The sequence below is a fragment of the Myotis nattereri genome, assembly GCF_964212035.1.
Source record: "Myotis nattereri genome assembly, chromosome: 16".
Classification (NCBI taxonomy): domain Eukaryota; kingdom Metazoa; phylum Chordata; class Mammalia; order Chiroptera; family Vespertilionidae; genus Myotis; species Myotis nattereri.
Genome location: NC_138091.1, coordinates 40,701,076 through 40,717,793, shown reverse-complemented (window position 1 = coordinate 40,717,793; position 16,718 = coordinate 40,701,076). Strand labels below are relative to the sequence as shown.

Below are 16,718 nucleotides of genomic sequence, written 5' to 3'. Positions count from 1 at the left end.
TTTTGCTCCCTCATTCGTCCAACCCTTGGCTCCCTTATGTTGAACATTTTCCAGTACTCTTACAAGTTTAAACACTGCATTTATTTTAAAAAAGAATTAATTCTTATTGCTTAGACTTTTTATTAGCTAAATGAAGAGGCTCATACAGGTAAGGTACTTGTTGAAGCGGAGTACTTTACTTCATCTCGCAGTGCTAATCCTGTGAAGTTGTCCCTTCTAGCTGCATATTCCCCAACATTGGCCAGCCCTGGTACCACACAGCAGCTCAGAGCACTGCGATATATACTCATGTCATGGGCATCATACCACTCGTCGGTCTTTTCATCATAGCACTCAACATTAAAGGTGGTGGTAAAGCCATTAAAGCCGCCCACCACGAACAAGAGGTCGTCCACCACCTCGATGCCGAAATTGCTACGAGGATTAAACATCGTGGGGATCGTGCGCCAAGTGTTAGCCACTGGGCTGTAGGCTTCTGCACTCCTGAGTCGATTAGCTCCATCAAAGCCGCCTACCTGTGGACAGCAACGGGAGCATGATTTACTGTTAGCCACTGATTCTGTTCACCCAGGAGGCCCTCTAGGGGGGGACTAGTGATTTCATACCTCCCTCCTCCACTGTCTTCCATGGAACAAAACCTTTTCAAAAGCTTACCAGTGGTTGTCTAATAGAAAATGGAGGGGAATCATTTTTGTTGTGGTACACAATAAACTCACCGCATATACGTGTTCTCCATAAGCAATTACGCCTATTCCACTCCTCCTGCTTCTCATGGGTGCTATGACTGTCCACTGATTACTCTCAGTGTTGTACACTTCTGCTGTAAACAGGCATTCATTTCCATTGAACCCACCACATATGTAGACCTGTGTGAAGACAGTTCAAGATTATTAAAGTAGTTACCTCTGGAGTATGAAAAGGTATGTGTATGGTATGTGGGGGGCACTTTTATACCAGTCTGTGTACTCTGAGTTTCTTGTTTTAAGTTGATTTTAGAGCGAGAGGATGGAGGGAGGGAGAGAAGCATCAACCCGCTGCTCCACCCATTCATGCACTCGTTGCTTGACCCTTGTACGTGCCCTGACCAGGGGTCAAGCCCAGAACCCTGGCACGTCGGGACAACGCTACAGCCAGCCGAGCCACTAGCCGGGGCACTCTGAGTTTCTTTTTCCACATGTATATCTATTGCTTTTTATTTATTTTTACTTTTTTTGTGGTTATACGCTCAGAGTTTATTACAGTGAAAGGATACAAATAAAAACTCAGCCAGGGGAAGAGACTCATGGGTCAGAATAAGTAAGATAGTTACAAAGGGTCCCTTAGTCATTTGATGGCGTTTGAACTGCCAAGATACTGCCATTTCTGTTTCCCATCCACCCCCCAAAAGGAAGAGCATTATTCCTGGGCTTGTTTGCTTTCACATCCCGGCCCTCCTCCCTCCCCGCCCCCCCCCCTGCCCCCCCAGGTTTTTTACCTTTCCGTAGAGTGTTGTGGCACTCGCGTCACTCCTCTGTTCATGCATGGGGGCAATGAGTGTCCATTGATTGGTCTCTGGCTCGTAACGTTCAGCAGTGTTGAGACGCACGTAGCCATCAAATCCTCCCATGGCATAGATGAAATTGCTGAGGACGGTCACGCTGACATAGCAACGTCTGGAGTGCATCGGCGCTACCTGGTGCCAAGTTTTCTTGACTGGGTCAAAACGTTTAACACTATTGAAATAGTCGACACTGTCGAACCCCCCAATGATATAGACGTAGCCTTTCAAATAGGCTGCCCCGTGGTAGGCACGGGGACTTTCTTCTTCACAAGTGACATTCACCCATCTGTCTGCCCGAGCATCATATGCCTCAATGGCATTGGTGGGGCTCCCACCACTCCAGCCACCAATTGCAAATAGGATGGCATAGGGTAGGCGGGGCCTGGTGAGTGGGTTGGTGAAGTCGGAATTAGAGGGTCCATTCATGTTTAGGTCATACATGGCCTTTAGGGCATTAATGATGACTGGCTTGCATTCCTCACTGTCTTTGACATAGTCATTCATCTTAACATTGTTCATGAAGTACTCGGCGTGCATTAGGGCCAGGCGAACCTAAGGAGGAAATGCAGCAAGTCATTTAAAGTGAGGTGAGGAGGCCTGGAAAACCCCTTAGCCCCTTGGTTTACAGCCTGCCTTTGAATTGCAGTGGAGCCATATTTTGTTTTGTTTTGAAATTTACAACTTAAACACTTTAAATATCTGTTTTTAAGAGGTGGTATACATTTGGATCCTGAGAATGAGCTAGAAAATGATCAGCAAGCTAGCTCATTCCTTGACCACCAGACTATGCTACTAGACCCCCAAAAAAAGTTGAAGTAATTTTTCTGTGAATGAATATCTGTCTCTGTATGTAAAATAACACAAATTAACATAAATGACTACAACTCCAGTTTCTCTCTTGGGTTTGGGGAAACTCAGAATGGACAAAGGTAAAAAGAAGACTCTGGAATTCTTTTGAAGGCCTTGCCCTCTCCTTCCCCCACAGCCAGGAAGAATTTTGGCCAAAGACTAAAACTGGGGGGTGGAGGGGTGGCAAAATGCCCTGGCTGGTGTGGCTCTGTTGGTTGGGGCATCGTCCCGTACACCAAACAGTGGCTGGTTCGATTCCCGGTCAGGGCATACACCCAGGTTGCAGATTCTATCCCCGGTCATTGTGTGAGCAGGAGGCAACCGACTCTGATGTTTCTCTCCCTTCCTCTCTCTAAAAAAGAAAAATATAATAAAAGAATATAACTGGGATAAAAGGAACTAGCCATGCCAAGGGTAAAGAAAATGGCAAGGTTCCAGAAACTAGTAGGAGATGCCTTCGCTACACATATATGTAAATACAGCCCTGGAATCTGTCACACGTCTGAATATAGCTCTTAGGACAACCCGACTGGGATCAATGAATCAAAAGCGGTCAATTAAGCAGCCTACAAAAAAACAATTAAACTTGACCTTGGGGAGCAAAACTGAAATATGCTGCTTCCTATTTTGGGAGTCATGAGCAATCCATTTTAAAATGGCCTCAAACACAGCGTCTTCTTGTTTGACGTTTAGCTCATCTTTCTCAATGATATCCTTCAGTTCAGTGACGGAGAGCTCCAAGAACTCGGCCGAGACTTTCACCATCTCCTCGAAGTTGTGCAGTATGAACATGTAGGCCTTCTGCCTGAGTTCCGGGCAGTAGTAGTAGTCTGTGAACTTGCAGATGCCGATACAATTATCCAGACACAGCTCTGACTTGAGGAACTCACAGCAACCCCTCACGATGCCCATGATGTTAAATTGGTCCGCAGCAGCCAGCAGCTTCTCCACGTTGTCAGGTGTGATAGGGACGGTCCTGGTATACGCATATTCAATAATTAGTTTCATCATGTCGGGGGAGATGCCAGGAATGTTGTATACCTTCTTTTCAGTGTTGTTCCAGCCACTTGTAAACAAAGCTCTGGAAAAAGGGGAGGAACGAGCCATCACTGAAACATCTCTCTCCAGTTTGCCATGTTCTCCCCACTTTGTGGTGTTGAGAGTTTGGGCACTTTCCAAAGAGTGCAGTGAAAATAAGTGGGCGGGAGGAAGGAGAGGCAGGGCGGGCTGCCTTGTACAGCGGGCGAGAGAACCTTCCCAAGAGCTTTGATTTTGGTCACTCTTATCCTCGGGATAACGATATCCTTTTCCCATTTTGTGGATGGGAAAATTGGGATCTAGAGCTAGGTGTAAGACCCAGGTCTCTTCTGTCTCAACCCCATTGCCCACCAAATGCAAGTAATCTTCAGCACACAGCCATAATCTAACCAATTCTATTGCTACCTCCTTGGTCCAAACCACCACGGTCTCTTGCCTAGATTGGGAGTGACCGCCTACCTGATTGGCTCTTGACACCTCCAGAATTTAGTCTTATCTAAACCACCAGTGTTCCTCTTAAAACCTTCCATTGACTTCCCTCCTTAGAGTGAAATACAAAGTCCTTCGGGGGTGGCTGAAGTGGCATTATTATCCACCGAAGTCCCGTGAGATCTGGGCCAGTCACAGCTCTCTGACGGTAGTTCCTCCCGCCTTCCCCCTCTGTTTCAGCCCTCTTGGCCTTGCCTTCCTTGACTACATCAGAGATGCTTCCACCTTTGGGCTCTACCTGCTGTTCCTTCTGCCTGGAATTCTGCCCAGATCTCTCTCGCTCACTCACTCCTTCATCCCCTTGCAGTCTTTGCTCAAATGTAACTTTGTCAGCAAAGTGATAACCCTATTGAAAATTGCCATCCACGCTACCTACCTTTTTTTTTCTTAGCACTTACAATCTGATATGTAGTTTATTTATTTAATGCCTCTTCCCCCTACCAGAAGGTAAGCTTCATGAGAACAGGAACGTTTACCTCTTTACTCATTGTTTTATTTCCAATACCCACTATAGCGCTGGTCGCAAAACAGGCACTAAATAAATAATTATTGAATAAATAAGTGACTGCTATTCCACTCTGTAGCTAGGGACTGAACAAGACAGAATTCCCGTCCATAATATATTGTGCTTCCTTTTTCTAGGCGGTCTCAGGGACTATGGGCTTAAAGATAAAATTCTTCTCTAGAGCGGGGGTCTGTAAATACAGCCTCCGAGCCAAATTCCACCCACACCTTCTTTTTGTACTGCCCACGAGGTAAGAATGTCGTTTACATTTTTAAATGGGGTAAAAATGAAATTCAAATTTCAGTGTCCTTTCATTTAGTATCGTCTATGGCTGCTTTCCCACTATAGAGGCAGAGTGGAGTAGTTGCATGTGACAAAGACTATATGGCCTGCGAAGCTTAAAGTATGTGTAGCTGGTCTTTTTATAGACCCTGCTGTAGATCACCACGAGAATTTTTAGCAACAGGTGGGACACATTTATCATATCTTGATTGGAATTGATGACTCAGACATTTTCAGCTCATGAACAAAATAGCCCTTCCATTTCCTGGGTTACAATGGTTTGGACACAAACCACACACACACCCCTTTTTTCCCCTGATAAATATTTATGTGGTTCTTCCCCTGCATCCATCCCCCTTCCCACCCCCTCAATCCTTGATAACTTATCACCCTGTTCAAGCTCGTCTCTACGGGATAGGGGGACAGGGGGATAGGGGTGGCTGAAGTGGCATTATTATCTAGGTTTAAGTAGGAAACCCCGTATGGATGCTCAACTTCCCCAAAGGTTGGTTAGAGTGAGAATCAAAGGGGAAGAGCAGCGGGCCCACCAAGAGTTGGTTGAAATCCCGTGGAACATCAGGGGGAAGGGAATCTGGCCCTAGTTGTGCCTCTTCAGATGGCAGAGGAGCCAGGCTCCCGGAGCCCCGTGCGTGGACAGTGTCCCTATAAGACGGTGAGGTGGGAACCATGAAATGAACCACGTCTGAAATGCACCCAATTCCCCCTCAGGCTGAGCCCGGCAGCCCTGCGGTACCTAAAGTAGGAACTGCAGCTACAGAGGATGTTCTTGTGGGCGTTGAACTCAAAGCCATTGACCTTGATGACCACGTCGCAGAGCTTGCCCTCCAGCCTCAGCTCGTTGAAGATCTCACAGGTCATCGCACTCATCTTCCTCTCCATGTGAGGTTGGTGGAAACGTGTGGAGGCCGCCTTGTTCTCCATCTCCATGGCACCCTGGCCCAGCCGAGGGAGGCTGTTCTCCGAGGGTGTCGGGGAGGGTCGTGGGGCCCTTCAGCCGGCTGTCGCTCCTTTTCCCTACTACATCTTCCATGCAGGGGCCATCAGGCAGCCCAAGTTCCAGAATCCTGGCCTGAGTGAGATCACTCTCAGGATTGTGCTCTCAGGTTCTGGAATGCTCTCCAATGGGAAACCAGAGAAGAAGGTCTGGCCCTAGCTGTGCCTCTTCAGATGAGGAGGGACCCGGGCTACGGGAGCCCAGCGCTTCAGCAGTGTCCCCAAACTTGAGCTGGTGGGGTGGGGAACGTGAAATGAGCCAAGACGTCTGAAATGCGCCCAGTTCCCTCTTAGGCTTCGTCGGGCAACCCTATGACGTCTAAAGTCCCTGTCCTTGACTACCACCTACCTAACCCTAACCCTAACCCTGGGGAGGCCCACCCTGGGGTGTGGGGTCTGGGGTGTGGGGGGGTTAGCACCCACCTAACCCCCCCCACCACCACCACACTACCAGCTGACGATCACCCCACACCAGCATCCATGTCCTTGTACCCAGAGCAGGACCATGACCACCAACACCATGTACGAGTTTTTATTAGTTCTGGTTCCTGTTGCCCACTTGGCATCCCTGGGGCATCCATCCACCTGCCTCCTTCCACAGCTCCACGCTGGCCCCCCAGGCACCGCGTTCATGGAAACCAGGCCAGAGGAGGCAGGAGGGAGAGGCAACATTGATGAGCCTGGCATTCCGGCCCAGCTGTCCAGGCCCCTCCTGCGCCCTGGACACGAGACAGACACTCAGCATCTTCCGTGGGGCGCGGGCCAGACACGCACCCGCGGTGGGCTCCTGCCGCCCCCTCCATCCTGCGGCCCTTTCCTCTGCAAACGAAGCCCGAAGCCTCCACGCTTGCAGGGGTTTTGCTCTAGAAAGAGTGGCACCCAGTCACCCCAACCCCTTGGCACCGTCACCCTCCTCCACACAGAGCCCCCAGCAGGGTCTTCCCCGGCGCGGGGCGCAGCGCCCAGGCCCGCCGGCCTCCCGGCCCCGCCCGCTGCGATCCCGGTCCCGGGGCGGGGACGAGCCTGCGCAGTGCGGCGGCGGGGCGGGCGCCCGGCGCGGGGCCGGTGCGGCGGCGGTGCGAGCACCATGGCGGAGGAGGTGAGGCGGGAGGGACCGGCCCGCGAGGCGCGGGCCCCGACCCCCCGGGCGCGCCGAGGCCTCCAGCGGGGCGCCCGGGTCCGCCCCGGCCAGTAGGCGCCCCCAGCCCGGCCGGAGCCCCCGCTCCCCTCGGGCCCCGCGCGGGGCCGGGGTCAGCCGTTCTCTCGGGTCTCGGGACAGGTGAGCCCCCTGATGAAGGCCACGGTGCTGATGCGGCAGCCCGGGCGGGTGCAGGAGATCGTGGGCGCCCTCCGCAGGGGCGGGCGAGACCGCCTACAGGTACCGCCGGGCGAGGTGGGGCTGGCGCGGGGGGCAGGGGGCGCGGCGGGGGGGCGTCCTGCCCGTGTGCCTTCCCGCGCGGTTGCGGCACCTGCAAGCCCTCAGCCCCTAGAAATGACCCGGTTGGTTCGCCTGTTTGGGGAAGAGCCCACCTGCCCTAAAATTCTCTGTAAGGTCGTGCTGCTTCCTCTGATGAGACAGAAGGCACCCATCAGGCCCTGGGGCTCCTTCTCCACACCAGCCCAGCCCAGCGGGCTCCCCCGGACATTGCAGATGTGGAGAGGGTCCTAAAGGAAGGGCCTAGGGCACTGAGATGGGTGCTATTGAAAGAGCCAAAGGGATCGTGATTCTTCAGCACCCCCCGCCCCCCCACCCCCCCCCTCCCCCAGGGTGGGCCTCCCCAGGGTTAGCGCTGGACCGCCTGGGATTAGTCCTTCTCTCCCCTGGTAGCCCGCCCTGACACCCCCGCCCCGCCCTGACCCCCCCCCCCCCCCCCGCCGCCCCCAGGGCTTTGCCCGTAGTCTGGACGCTGAGCCCTGGGACTTTCATCCTCCTCCTCCAGGCTGACGCAGGGCCGCACCAGGAGGAGCCCATCTAGGCATCATCTCTCTTTTGCATTTTAGGTCATTTCTGATTTTGACAGGACCTTGAGCAGGTTTGCCTATAATGGAAAGCCATGCCCTTCTTCCTACAGTAAGTCACGCACTAGCTTGCTTTGTTGGGCTTGACAGGACGGTGGCTCCTAAGGGGCGAGTGAAGGGAGCTTTGTGTTTTTGCAGATATCCTGGATAACAGCAAGATCATCAGTGAGGAGTGCCGGGAGAAGGTGAGCGAAGCATGCCCCTTCGTCACTCCGGATTGCTGTCCCCTGTTACTTCACATGGCTCTAGCTTAGGACCAGAGAGTCCAGAATAGAGACCTTAGAAGAGAAAATTTATTCTTGTTCTTTCGCTCAGGCAGACCTAGTTTTGATACACTGGGATAGCTTTTCCTTGTTGGCCACGACATATTGTTACTGGCAGGGCCAGCCGAGAGTGTGTGGGTTCTTGACTTAGTGCAGGAAAAATTGCACACACGAGTGCAGGTGGATTTTAAGGACGTTTATTAAAGCGGGAACAGTGAAACAAGGAGGGGCTGGGGAAATGAGCCTAGACTGGGCTGCTTGGCTCACAAAGAAGTCAGAGAAAAGGGGGCCTTGGGGAGGTTCAGGGGGTTTGCCCAGGATGAACTGCTGCTGCCCTGGTTGCAAGAAGGGGGAGGGAGGGCGGGAGTGGCAGCCTGAGGGCTCCTGGCACTGGGTCCGTTTATCTCTCTCTTATAGGCAGGAATCTTAGGAAGGGTGTCAGCAGAATATTCATCACTTTTCTGGGTGTGCTCCTTCAGGGTCGGGTCTCCACTGAGGGGTCAGTGTCAGGCAGGGCGCGTGTTCATCATTGCAGCTGGTCCTGGTGTCCGCCCCCCTGGTTTTGCTGCTTTTCAGGGTCTGGAGCTGAAATATAACTGAGGCCTAGATGGTATCCCTAGGGAGGCCACCTTCTGTTTCTGCTGTCAGTTGCTCTTCAGTGTGTTCAGCTGCCTGTTCCCTGTTCCACTTGTCCTGGCTTCCCGGCCTGTCTCAGTATGACAGTTGATAGTTGGCGTATGGACGTGATGCTCACTGTTAGCTAGAGAGTTTGCAAGAGACTTCGATGTTTGTTATTTAACCCCACAACTTCCAGAGGGGACTAGAACCGTTATTGTCTCCACCTAACAGATGAGAAAGCAGGTTTGGAGACTAGAGCAACGTACCCAAGGACACACAGCAGGACACAGAGCTTGGCTTTCCCGTAGATCAGATTCTGTCCCAGATTCTTCCCACTACATTTTGCTCTCTCCTTGGTAATCAGTTTCTTGGTAAGGCACCCGGTGTTGAGAAAGACATCTGAATTAATGTCAGTGTACAGCCACTCCCCTTCCCATAAGATACATACAGATATTCTAAAGCGATCCCTCTGTAGCTCTGGGGTTCATTTTCTTCTGTCCCATGTTCTTCCGGTCAGGGTCCTCTCTGCCAGAGCAGAGCCGTGCTAATGGCACGTTTCTCTGTCGGTGGCTGAGCTCTTTCTGCTGAAGAGCTACGTCATTTCGTTCCCCTGCTGTATGGGATTCACCAAATCGCACACGAAGTAGTCTGTCGGTCTGTCATATCGGTTAGCTCTCCCAGTACTCTGTCAGGATTAAGTAGAGCCAGCCGGTGTGACTCAGCTGGTTGCGCGCCATCCCATGCACCAAGAGGCCACTGGTTTGATTCTGGTCAAGGCACATGCCCAGGTTGTGGGCTTGCTCCCAGGAGGGGTGATGCAGGAGGCAGCTGATCAATGTTTCTCTCTCATTGATGTTTTCCTCTCTCTTTCTCTAAAAAAAAAAAAAAAAAAAAAAAAATCAAAACATATTTTTTAAAGTATATTAACAATTATTGGTTGTTTATCTGAAATTCATGAAAAAACAAAAGCTGGGCAGTGGATTATAGATTGTTCTTATATTTCTTTTTTTAAAAAAATATTAATTTTTTACAGAGAGGAAGGGAGAAGGATAAAGAGTTAGAAACATCTATGAGAGAGAAACATCGATCAGCTGCCTCCTGCACACCCCCTACTGGGGATGTGCCCGCAATCCAGGTACATGCCCTTGACCGGAATCGAACCTGGGACCCTTGAGTCCGTAGGCCGACGCTCTATCCACTGAGCCAAACCGGTTAGGGCTTATTCTTATATTTCTAAAACTTGTCTTTTGGGATGCCACTTTTAGTTTAAGGTAGGTTTTGGCTCCACCATTGGTAGCTTTTAGCAAGTCACTTTTTTCTTAATCTTCACCTTAGGACAGTGATGGCGAACCTATGACATGCGTGTCAGAGGTGACACATGAACTCATTTTTTTGGTTGATTTTTCTTTGTTAAATGGCATTTAAATATATAAAATAAATATAAAAAATATAAGTCTTTGTTTTACTATGGTTGCAAATATCAAAAAATTTCTATATGTGACACGTCACCAGAGTTAAGTTAGGGTTTTTCAAAATGCTGACACGCTGAGCTCAAAAGGTTTGCCATCACTTCCTTAGGACATGCTTAGAGAGAGGAAGGGGGAGAGAGAGATACAGTACATCGATGTGAGAGAAAAACATTTGTTGGTTGCCTTACATATGTGCCCTGACAGAGATACAGATTCTACAGAGAAACTGACCAGGGGTCGAACCCACAGCCCAGGTACGTGCCCTGACTGGTAATCAAACCGGCAACCTTTCGGTGCACAGGATTGCACCCAACCAACTGAGCCACTCTGGCTGGGCTAGCAAGTCACTTTTTTTGGTTCCTTGAATACCTGATTTATCAACTTCCAGGAAGCTGCGTCCACTAGGTTTCATTGTCCTCTCTCGGATAAAGAAGCTGGAGAAAACTAAATTTTTTGGTGTTGATGGGCTCCTGAAAAAATTAATAAAGCAAAGTTTATATATGAAATCTTTTTCTTCTTTTTTTGGTTAATCCTCACCCAAGGATATTTTTTCCCATTGATTTTCAGAGAGAATGGAAGGGAGGGGGAGAGAGAAATATTGATGGGAGGAAGACACATTGGTTGCTTCCAGCACATGCCCTGACCGTGGTCGGGGATCCAGCCTGCAACCAAGGCACCTGCTCTTGACCAGAATCGAACCCATGACCCTTCAATCTACGGGCCGACACTCCAACCACTGAGCAAAACCAACGAGGGCAGCGGTTGCCAACCAGTGGCCCGTGCGGTCCAAAAGGTTGACTGCTGTGCTAGGGCATTTATTTAGTTATTATTTTTTAAATATATTTTTATTGATTCCAGAGAGACAGGGAGAGGGAGAGAGATAGAAACATCAGTGATGAGGGAGAATCATTGGCTGCATCCTGCACACCCCATACTGGGGATTGAACCTGCAACCCAGGCATGTGCCCTTGAACGGAATTGAACCCGGGACCCTTCACTCTGCAGGCTGAAACTCTATCCACTGAGCCAGATCTGTCAGGACAGGAGCTTTCTGTCTTGGTCAGTGTGCGATCTTTGCATTTAAATATATATGTACACACACACACATATACACACACACATATATATACACACACACTTTTTTTTCATTATTGATTTCAGAGAGGAAGGGAGAGGGAGAGAGAGAAACATCAATGAGAGAGAATCATGGATCAGCTGCCTCCTACATGCCCCCTACTGGGGATTGAGCCCGCAACCTGGGCATGTGCCCCAACCAGGAATCAAACCGTGACCTCCTGGTTCATAGATCACAGATCAACCACTGAGCCACGCCCACGGGCTGATTTTTCTTCTTGTGCTGAATGGTAGGACTTGGCTGGGGAAAACCTGAGGAACTAATGGCTTTTCTCTTCCTCTGGGTGCCCAGCTGAAAGCGCTCCTTCACCAGTATTACCCAATTGAGATTGACCCACGCCGGACCGCCCAAGAGAAGTCACCTCATATGGTGGAGTGGTGAGTGGTGGTGAAAGCCCCTGGTCCTTGCGGGGGTCTGGTCCAGGCGGGGGCCTGGTTTTCCTGAGCTCTGATGAGATGACAGACTTCCTTACCTTACTGGACGCTTAACTGAATGCCACAGGCCCAACTAGTAGAACAAATTGTCCAGACACACCTGGAGCTGCCTGTGACTGCTCCTTTGTGGTGGCCCGTCAAACGTCCTCGAGAGAGTTAGAAGCCCCTTGGTGTCGGGGAGTAAGTGCTCTGGGGAGATAACCTTCCTATAGAAACCAGTACCACTGGACAGGGCCCCAGTTCTCCAAGGGGCTCCCGGAGGAAGGGGTTCAGAAGAGCTTTGACTTCAGCAGTTAACTCACCTGCCTCTTGTTCCTCACTTATGTTGCTAATTGATTCTAGAGCGAGGGGACGGGGGAGAGAGTGAGGACATGGATTGGTTATCTTTATTTTTTAAATGTTTTTATTGATTTTTTAATAGGGAGGAAGGGAGAGGGAGAGGGAGAGAGAAACGTCAATGAGAGAGACACATCTGTCAGCTGCCTCCTGCACACCTCCTACTGGGGATGGAGCCTACAATCCAGGCATGTGCCCCGACTGGGAATCAAACCCAGAACCTCTTGGTCCATGGACGATGCTCAATCTACTGAGCCACGCCAGCCAGGCTCCATTGGTTATTTTCTGTACATACCCTGACCGGGGCTCGAACCCGCAACCTAGGTATGTGCCCTGACCGGGAAACGAAACTGCAGCCGTTAGGTATCCAGGGTGAAGCTCCAGCCAACGGAGCCACGGGGGCCAGGCTCCCTCCTTTAGGGACTGCCAGGGTTCTCCAGGAAATGGTTCTGTGGAAACGGATGAGGCCACCTCCATTGTCAGTCCTTCCAGAGGGGACTCGGCCCTGAAAAGGGAAAAGTCGTTTTACTGATCTGAATTGGGGGTTTGTGGGGTGTTTGTTTCTAGGTGGACCAAAGCACACGATCTCCTGTGTCAGCAGAAGATTCAGAAGTCGCAGATAGCCCAGGTGGTCAGAGAGTCCAATGCAATGCTTAGGTAAGCTGCGTGCTCTGGGGAACATTTGAAACTGGTTTGCTCACAAAAGGAGGCTGGGGGGGGGCGGGGCGGGGGAGAGGAGTTAGATGCTGGGAGAGTTAGAAGAGACCTGGCGCCATGAAGTGGGGAAGGTTTTGCTTTCCCTCTCTGGCTATGGCTAAACAACTTCCTACCCTTGGGTACTGCCTAGGAAGCAGCCTGCTGGTGGTGTATGTATTGTTCTGAGCTTTGATGAGATGACAGACTTCCTTACCTTACTGGATGCTTAACTGAATGCCACAGGCCCATTTTTTAAATTTTATTTTTACTTATTTACTTTTTAAATATATGTTTATTATTTCAGAGAGGAAGGGAGAGGGAGAGAGAGATAGAAACATTAATGATGACAGAATCATTGATCGGCTGCCTCTTACACGCCCCACACTGGGAATCGAGTCCACACCTGGGCATGTGTCCTGACCGGGAATCTAACCGGCAACCTTTCCAAGCATGGGACGATGCCCGATCAGCTGAGCCACACAACCAGGGCCGTGCCATTTTATATAAGGGACTTGAGCAGCCTTGGATGTTGGTATCCATGGGGGTCTTAGAACCAATCCCCCCAAAGTTTTGGGGGCATCACAAGTTGTACGTGGATTTTCTGTTGCACAGGGGTCAGCCCCTCTTACCCCTGTGTTATTCAGGGTTCAATTGTAGTACAGAAACAAAAACAAAAAAATATGAGCCTGTTCATATGACGTTCAGGGACAGGCAAAGCTAATCGGTGATATGCAGTCAAAATAGGGAAGGATGGTGTTGACTGGGAGGAACACGAGGGAACATTGATCGATCTGGTTGGTAATTACATGGGTGTATACATAGGTCAATATTAATTGAGCTGAACCCTTTAGTGCACGTTAACCACTTTATGTATTTTATACCTCAATTGAAAAATTTTTTAATCTAAAAATATATAACCCAAATAGAAAATACAGAGCAGTAACAGAGGCATTGCCCTTTCAGAATCCCTTCATCTCTTTCCAGGGAGGGATACAAGGCGTTCTTCAACACCCTCTACCAAAATAACATCCCCCTCTTCATCTTTTCTGCGGGCATTGGTGATATCCTGGAGGAAATTATCCGGCAGATGAAAGTGTTTCACCCCAACATCCATGTTGTGTCTAACTACATGGATTTTGACGAAGATGTGAGCCAAATCTCTTTTGGGCTGGGAATGGACATGGGGTGGGAACCACCAGCCAGGGCACTTCACCCTGAACAGTAACCCCAGCCTGGGAGGAGAGGGAGCGGAAGGCGTCCTGGCTTCTGTGTCCTCGGGCAGCATTTATCTGTTTATTTAAGCCTCTAAAGACCCTTACTTTTATTTTTTTTTATTTTTTTTAAATTAAATATTTATTGTTCAGATTATTACATTTGTTCCTCTCCCCCCCCCCCCCCCATAGCTCACCTCCTCCCAGTTCCCACCCCACCCTCCGTCCTCATCCATAGGTGCACGATTTTTGTCCAGTCTCTTCCCGCATCCCCCTCCCCAAGCATAGTCAGTCCACTCCCTTTCTATGTCCCTGATTCTTCTGAAGGACCTGCTCTTTGGTGTTTGGCCAACAGCTCTCTGCCCTGGGGTCAGCCAGGCCCCTTATCACTGTCACGGTCACGCGCCCTCCTGGCTACTCCAGGGCTTGGACTTCAGCTTGTTCTTCTAGGGCCCGAGGTGGGCTGCTCCGATTCACCCTTGTTCTAACTTTTCCCCTTAAAACCAGCGGCCAGGATCTCCATGCCTTTGAACTGTGGTTAGGACGTGGCCCGCAGCGAAGGCTTGGCACAGGCGTGGCCTGAACAGTGCTTGTGTCACAGGCTTCATGCTTCCCCCGGAGTAGGTGACCAGCAATATTCGACGGCTCCTGACCGTTTAAAAGTTTAAACCGGGGATTATAAATGTTATAACCTGCGGCTTGATGGGCTATACGACCTCTGTGGCAACTACCCCGCTCCGCTGTGTGGAAAAGCAGCCACAGAAAGATGTAAACCAACGGGCATGGCTGTGTGCTAGTAAAACTTCATTTATGAAAATAGGCCAAGTTTGACCCCCAGGCTCTACATTGCCGACTCCTAGCTTAGACTACAGTGAGGTTTTGGTGTTTCTGTGGCTTTCAGAATTCCCTTGTCGCTGTGACAGAGGCCGTGGTGAACTGGCGCTGGCCGGGTCCCCGTAGCCCTCCTGTCGGTCTCTCTTCTTGGTCCTTTAGGGTTTCCTACAGGGATTCAAGGGCCAGCTCATACACACGTACAACAAGAACAGCTCCGTGTGCAAGGACTCCAGTTACTTCCAGCAGCTGCAGGGCAAAACCAACGTCGTCCTGCTGGGGGACACCATGGGGGACCTCACCATGGCCGACGGGGTCCCGGGTGTGGAGAACATTCTGAAGATCGGCTTCCTGAATGACAAGGTGGGTCGAGGCCAGGGCGTCCTCCTGCATGGCCGGCTTCCCCTTCCGTTCCCGTGAACGTGCTTATGGAGCCGAGCACCTTCTGTGCTGCTCACCGCACTCGGTATTGGAGGCACAGGGGTAAGACACAGGCATGTTCAGGAGAAGATTCCGAATCGCGTAGGGAAACGAGATGGCCAGCGATGAACGAGTTCAGAGGCAGGGTAACGCCAGGATTCACTGGAGCCCCCACTGGCTGAGTGCTCACCATGTGCAGGGACAGGAACCCATTCAGTCCTTACAGCAGCCTTTGAGGTAGTGACTGTTAGACCATTCTGCAGGTGAGGAAACAGGCGAGGAGGGTATGTAACTGGCCCAGGTGACAGTTGAGGAAGTGGCAGGGCTGCTTGCCGTCCTCCTAAATCATACCTGTCAGGCATCATGGCGACGGCAGATGTCCGGGTTTTAGGATGTGGGTTCCCAGTGTAGAGAAGAAAGATACTAGAACAGAGGCCGACGGGTGAAAACAGGACGGCCGTCCAGGGCCACAGCGTGGTTTTGGATGGAAGGCCCCTAGTCCTTACCCTCAGCCAGCACGTGCCTGAGTTCCCCGCGTGCTGGAGCCTGTGGAAATCCAATCCACGTAGATTAGAGGTAACACCTGGCTTTTAAATTTTAATCCTTGTTACTGCCCTCTTGACCCCAGAGTTTATTGTGGCCGCCTGTGCCCATTGCCATCTGTGTCTCCAAAAGGCAGGCCCTGTGACCTTGAACTCCTCTAGGGGGTCTGTGGCTTGAACGCACGCCTCCCCCAACTCCAGGTGCCTGAGAGGCAGCGGCGGTGGGCAGAAGGCGGGGCGTTTCAGGGACCCTCCGTCTCCCCTCCCCGGCAGGTGGAGGAGCAGCGGGAGCGCTACATGGCCTCCTATGACATTGTGCTGGAGAAGGACGAGACGCTGGACGTGGTCAACGGGCTGCTGCAGCACATCCTGCACCAGGGGGACTGGGTGGAGATGCAGGGCTCCTGAGTGCGCAGGCGCGGCCTGTCTGCAGGCGGAGACACGGAGGGGGCCTCCGTGGGGGCTGCTCTGCGGTGAGCCTGTGTGTACAGAGGGCAGCTCAGGACGTCCACAAGCTGCTGGGTCCTCGCCCTTCCCTCCCCTTTCCCTGGCACATTCCTGTGAGTCCTCCAAGGCCGGAGGGAGGCCCTGGCAGGTGGGAGGCAGCTAAAGCCACTTCCAGCAGCTTCAGGGCAAAACCAGCCTGAATCGGACCTGCAGGCTGTTTGCATTCCAGGGGTCATTTGGTCCAGGATTTGTTTTTTGGTGTTTTTTCAAAAATGTTTAACATGGGATGCTGTTCTTCAAACAAATCGAATGTGTAAAGTAGATAAAAATAAAAGGAGAAACCAGAGCTGTTCTGATTTCGGGGTTGGGGGGGCAGAGCCTGTACCCTTAGGTCCTGGAGGTGCAGGAGCCTTCCAGAAGCCGCTAGGGCTCCACAGAACACGATTTGGAAACCACTGAATGAGCCCCGAAGAGCCTCTGAGCACAGCCTGAATGTGTCTGTGGGGGTCAGGGTGTGTTTCTGACCTGGAGTGGTTTGACTTTATTCTGATGCAGCTGTTAAACTGGACATTCAGTTGGG

At 51.1% G+C, this 16,718-nt stretch overlaps 2 protein-coding genes across 2 annotated transcripts; one reads left to right on the top strand and one right to left on the bottom strand.

Annotated features, from left to right (window-relative positions):
- Positions 1-26: 26 nt before the first annotated feature.
- Positions 27-5,651, bottom strand: KLHL10 (kelch like family member 10; the record flags this gene model as incomplete). The annotated part of the gene is made up of 5 exons (XM_081110676.1): positions 27-515; positions 717-866; positions 1,475-2,092; positions 2,981-3,470; positions 5,458-5,651. 5 exons carry the CDS (start codon positions 5,649-5,651, stop codon positions 141-143), a joined length of 1,827 nt encoding a protein of 608 aa, XP_080966802.1. The 3' UTR covers positions 27-140.
- A 1,104-nt stretch (positions 5,652-6,755) lies between these two features.
- NT5C3B (5'-nucleotidase, cytosolic IIIB) lies at positions 6,756-16,484 on the top strand. Its single transcript, XM_081110142.1, has 9 exons — positions 6,756-6,816; positions 6,997-7,095; positions 7,719-7,788; positions 7,875-7,921; positions 11,513-11,598; positions 12,559-12,648; positions 13,672-13,834; positions 14,892-15,092; positions 15,965-16,484. The coding sequence occupies exons 1-9, from the start codon at positions 6,805-6,807 to the stop codon at positions 16,097-16,099; spliced, it is 903 nt and encodes a 300-aa protein (XP_080966268.1). The 5' UTR covers positions 6,756-6,804; the 3' UTR covers positions 16,100-16,484.
- Positions 16,485-16,718: the final 234 nt, after the last annotated feature.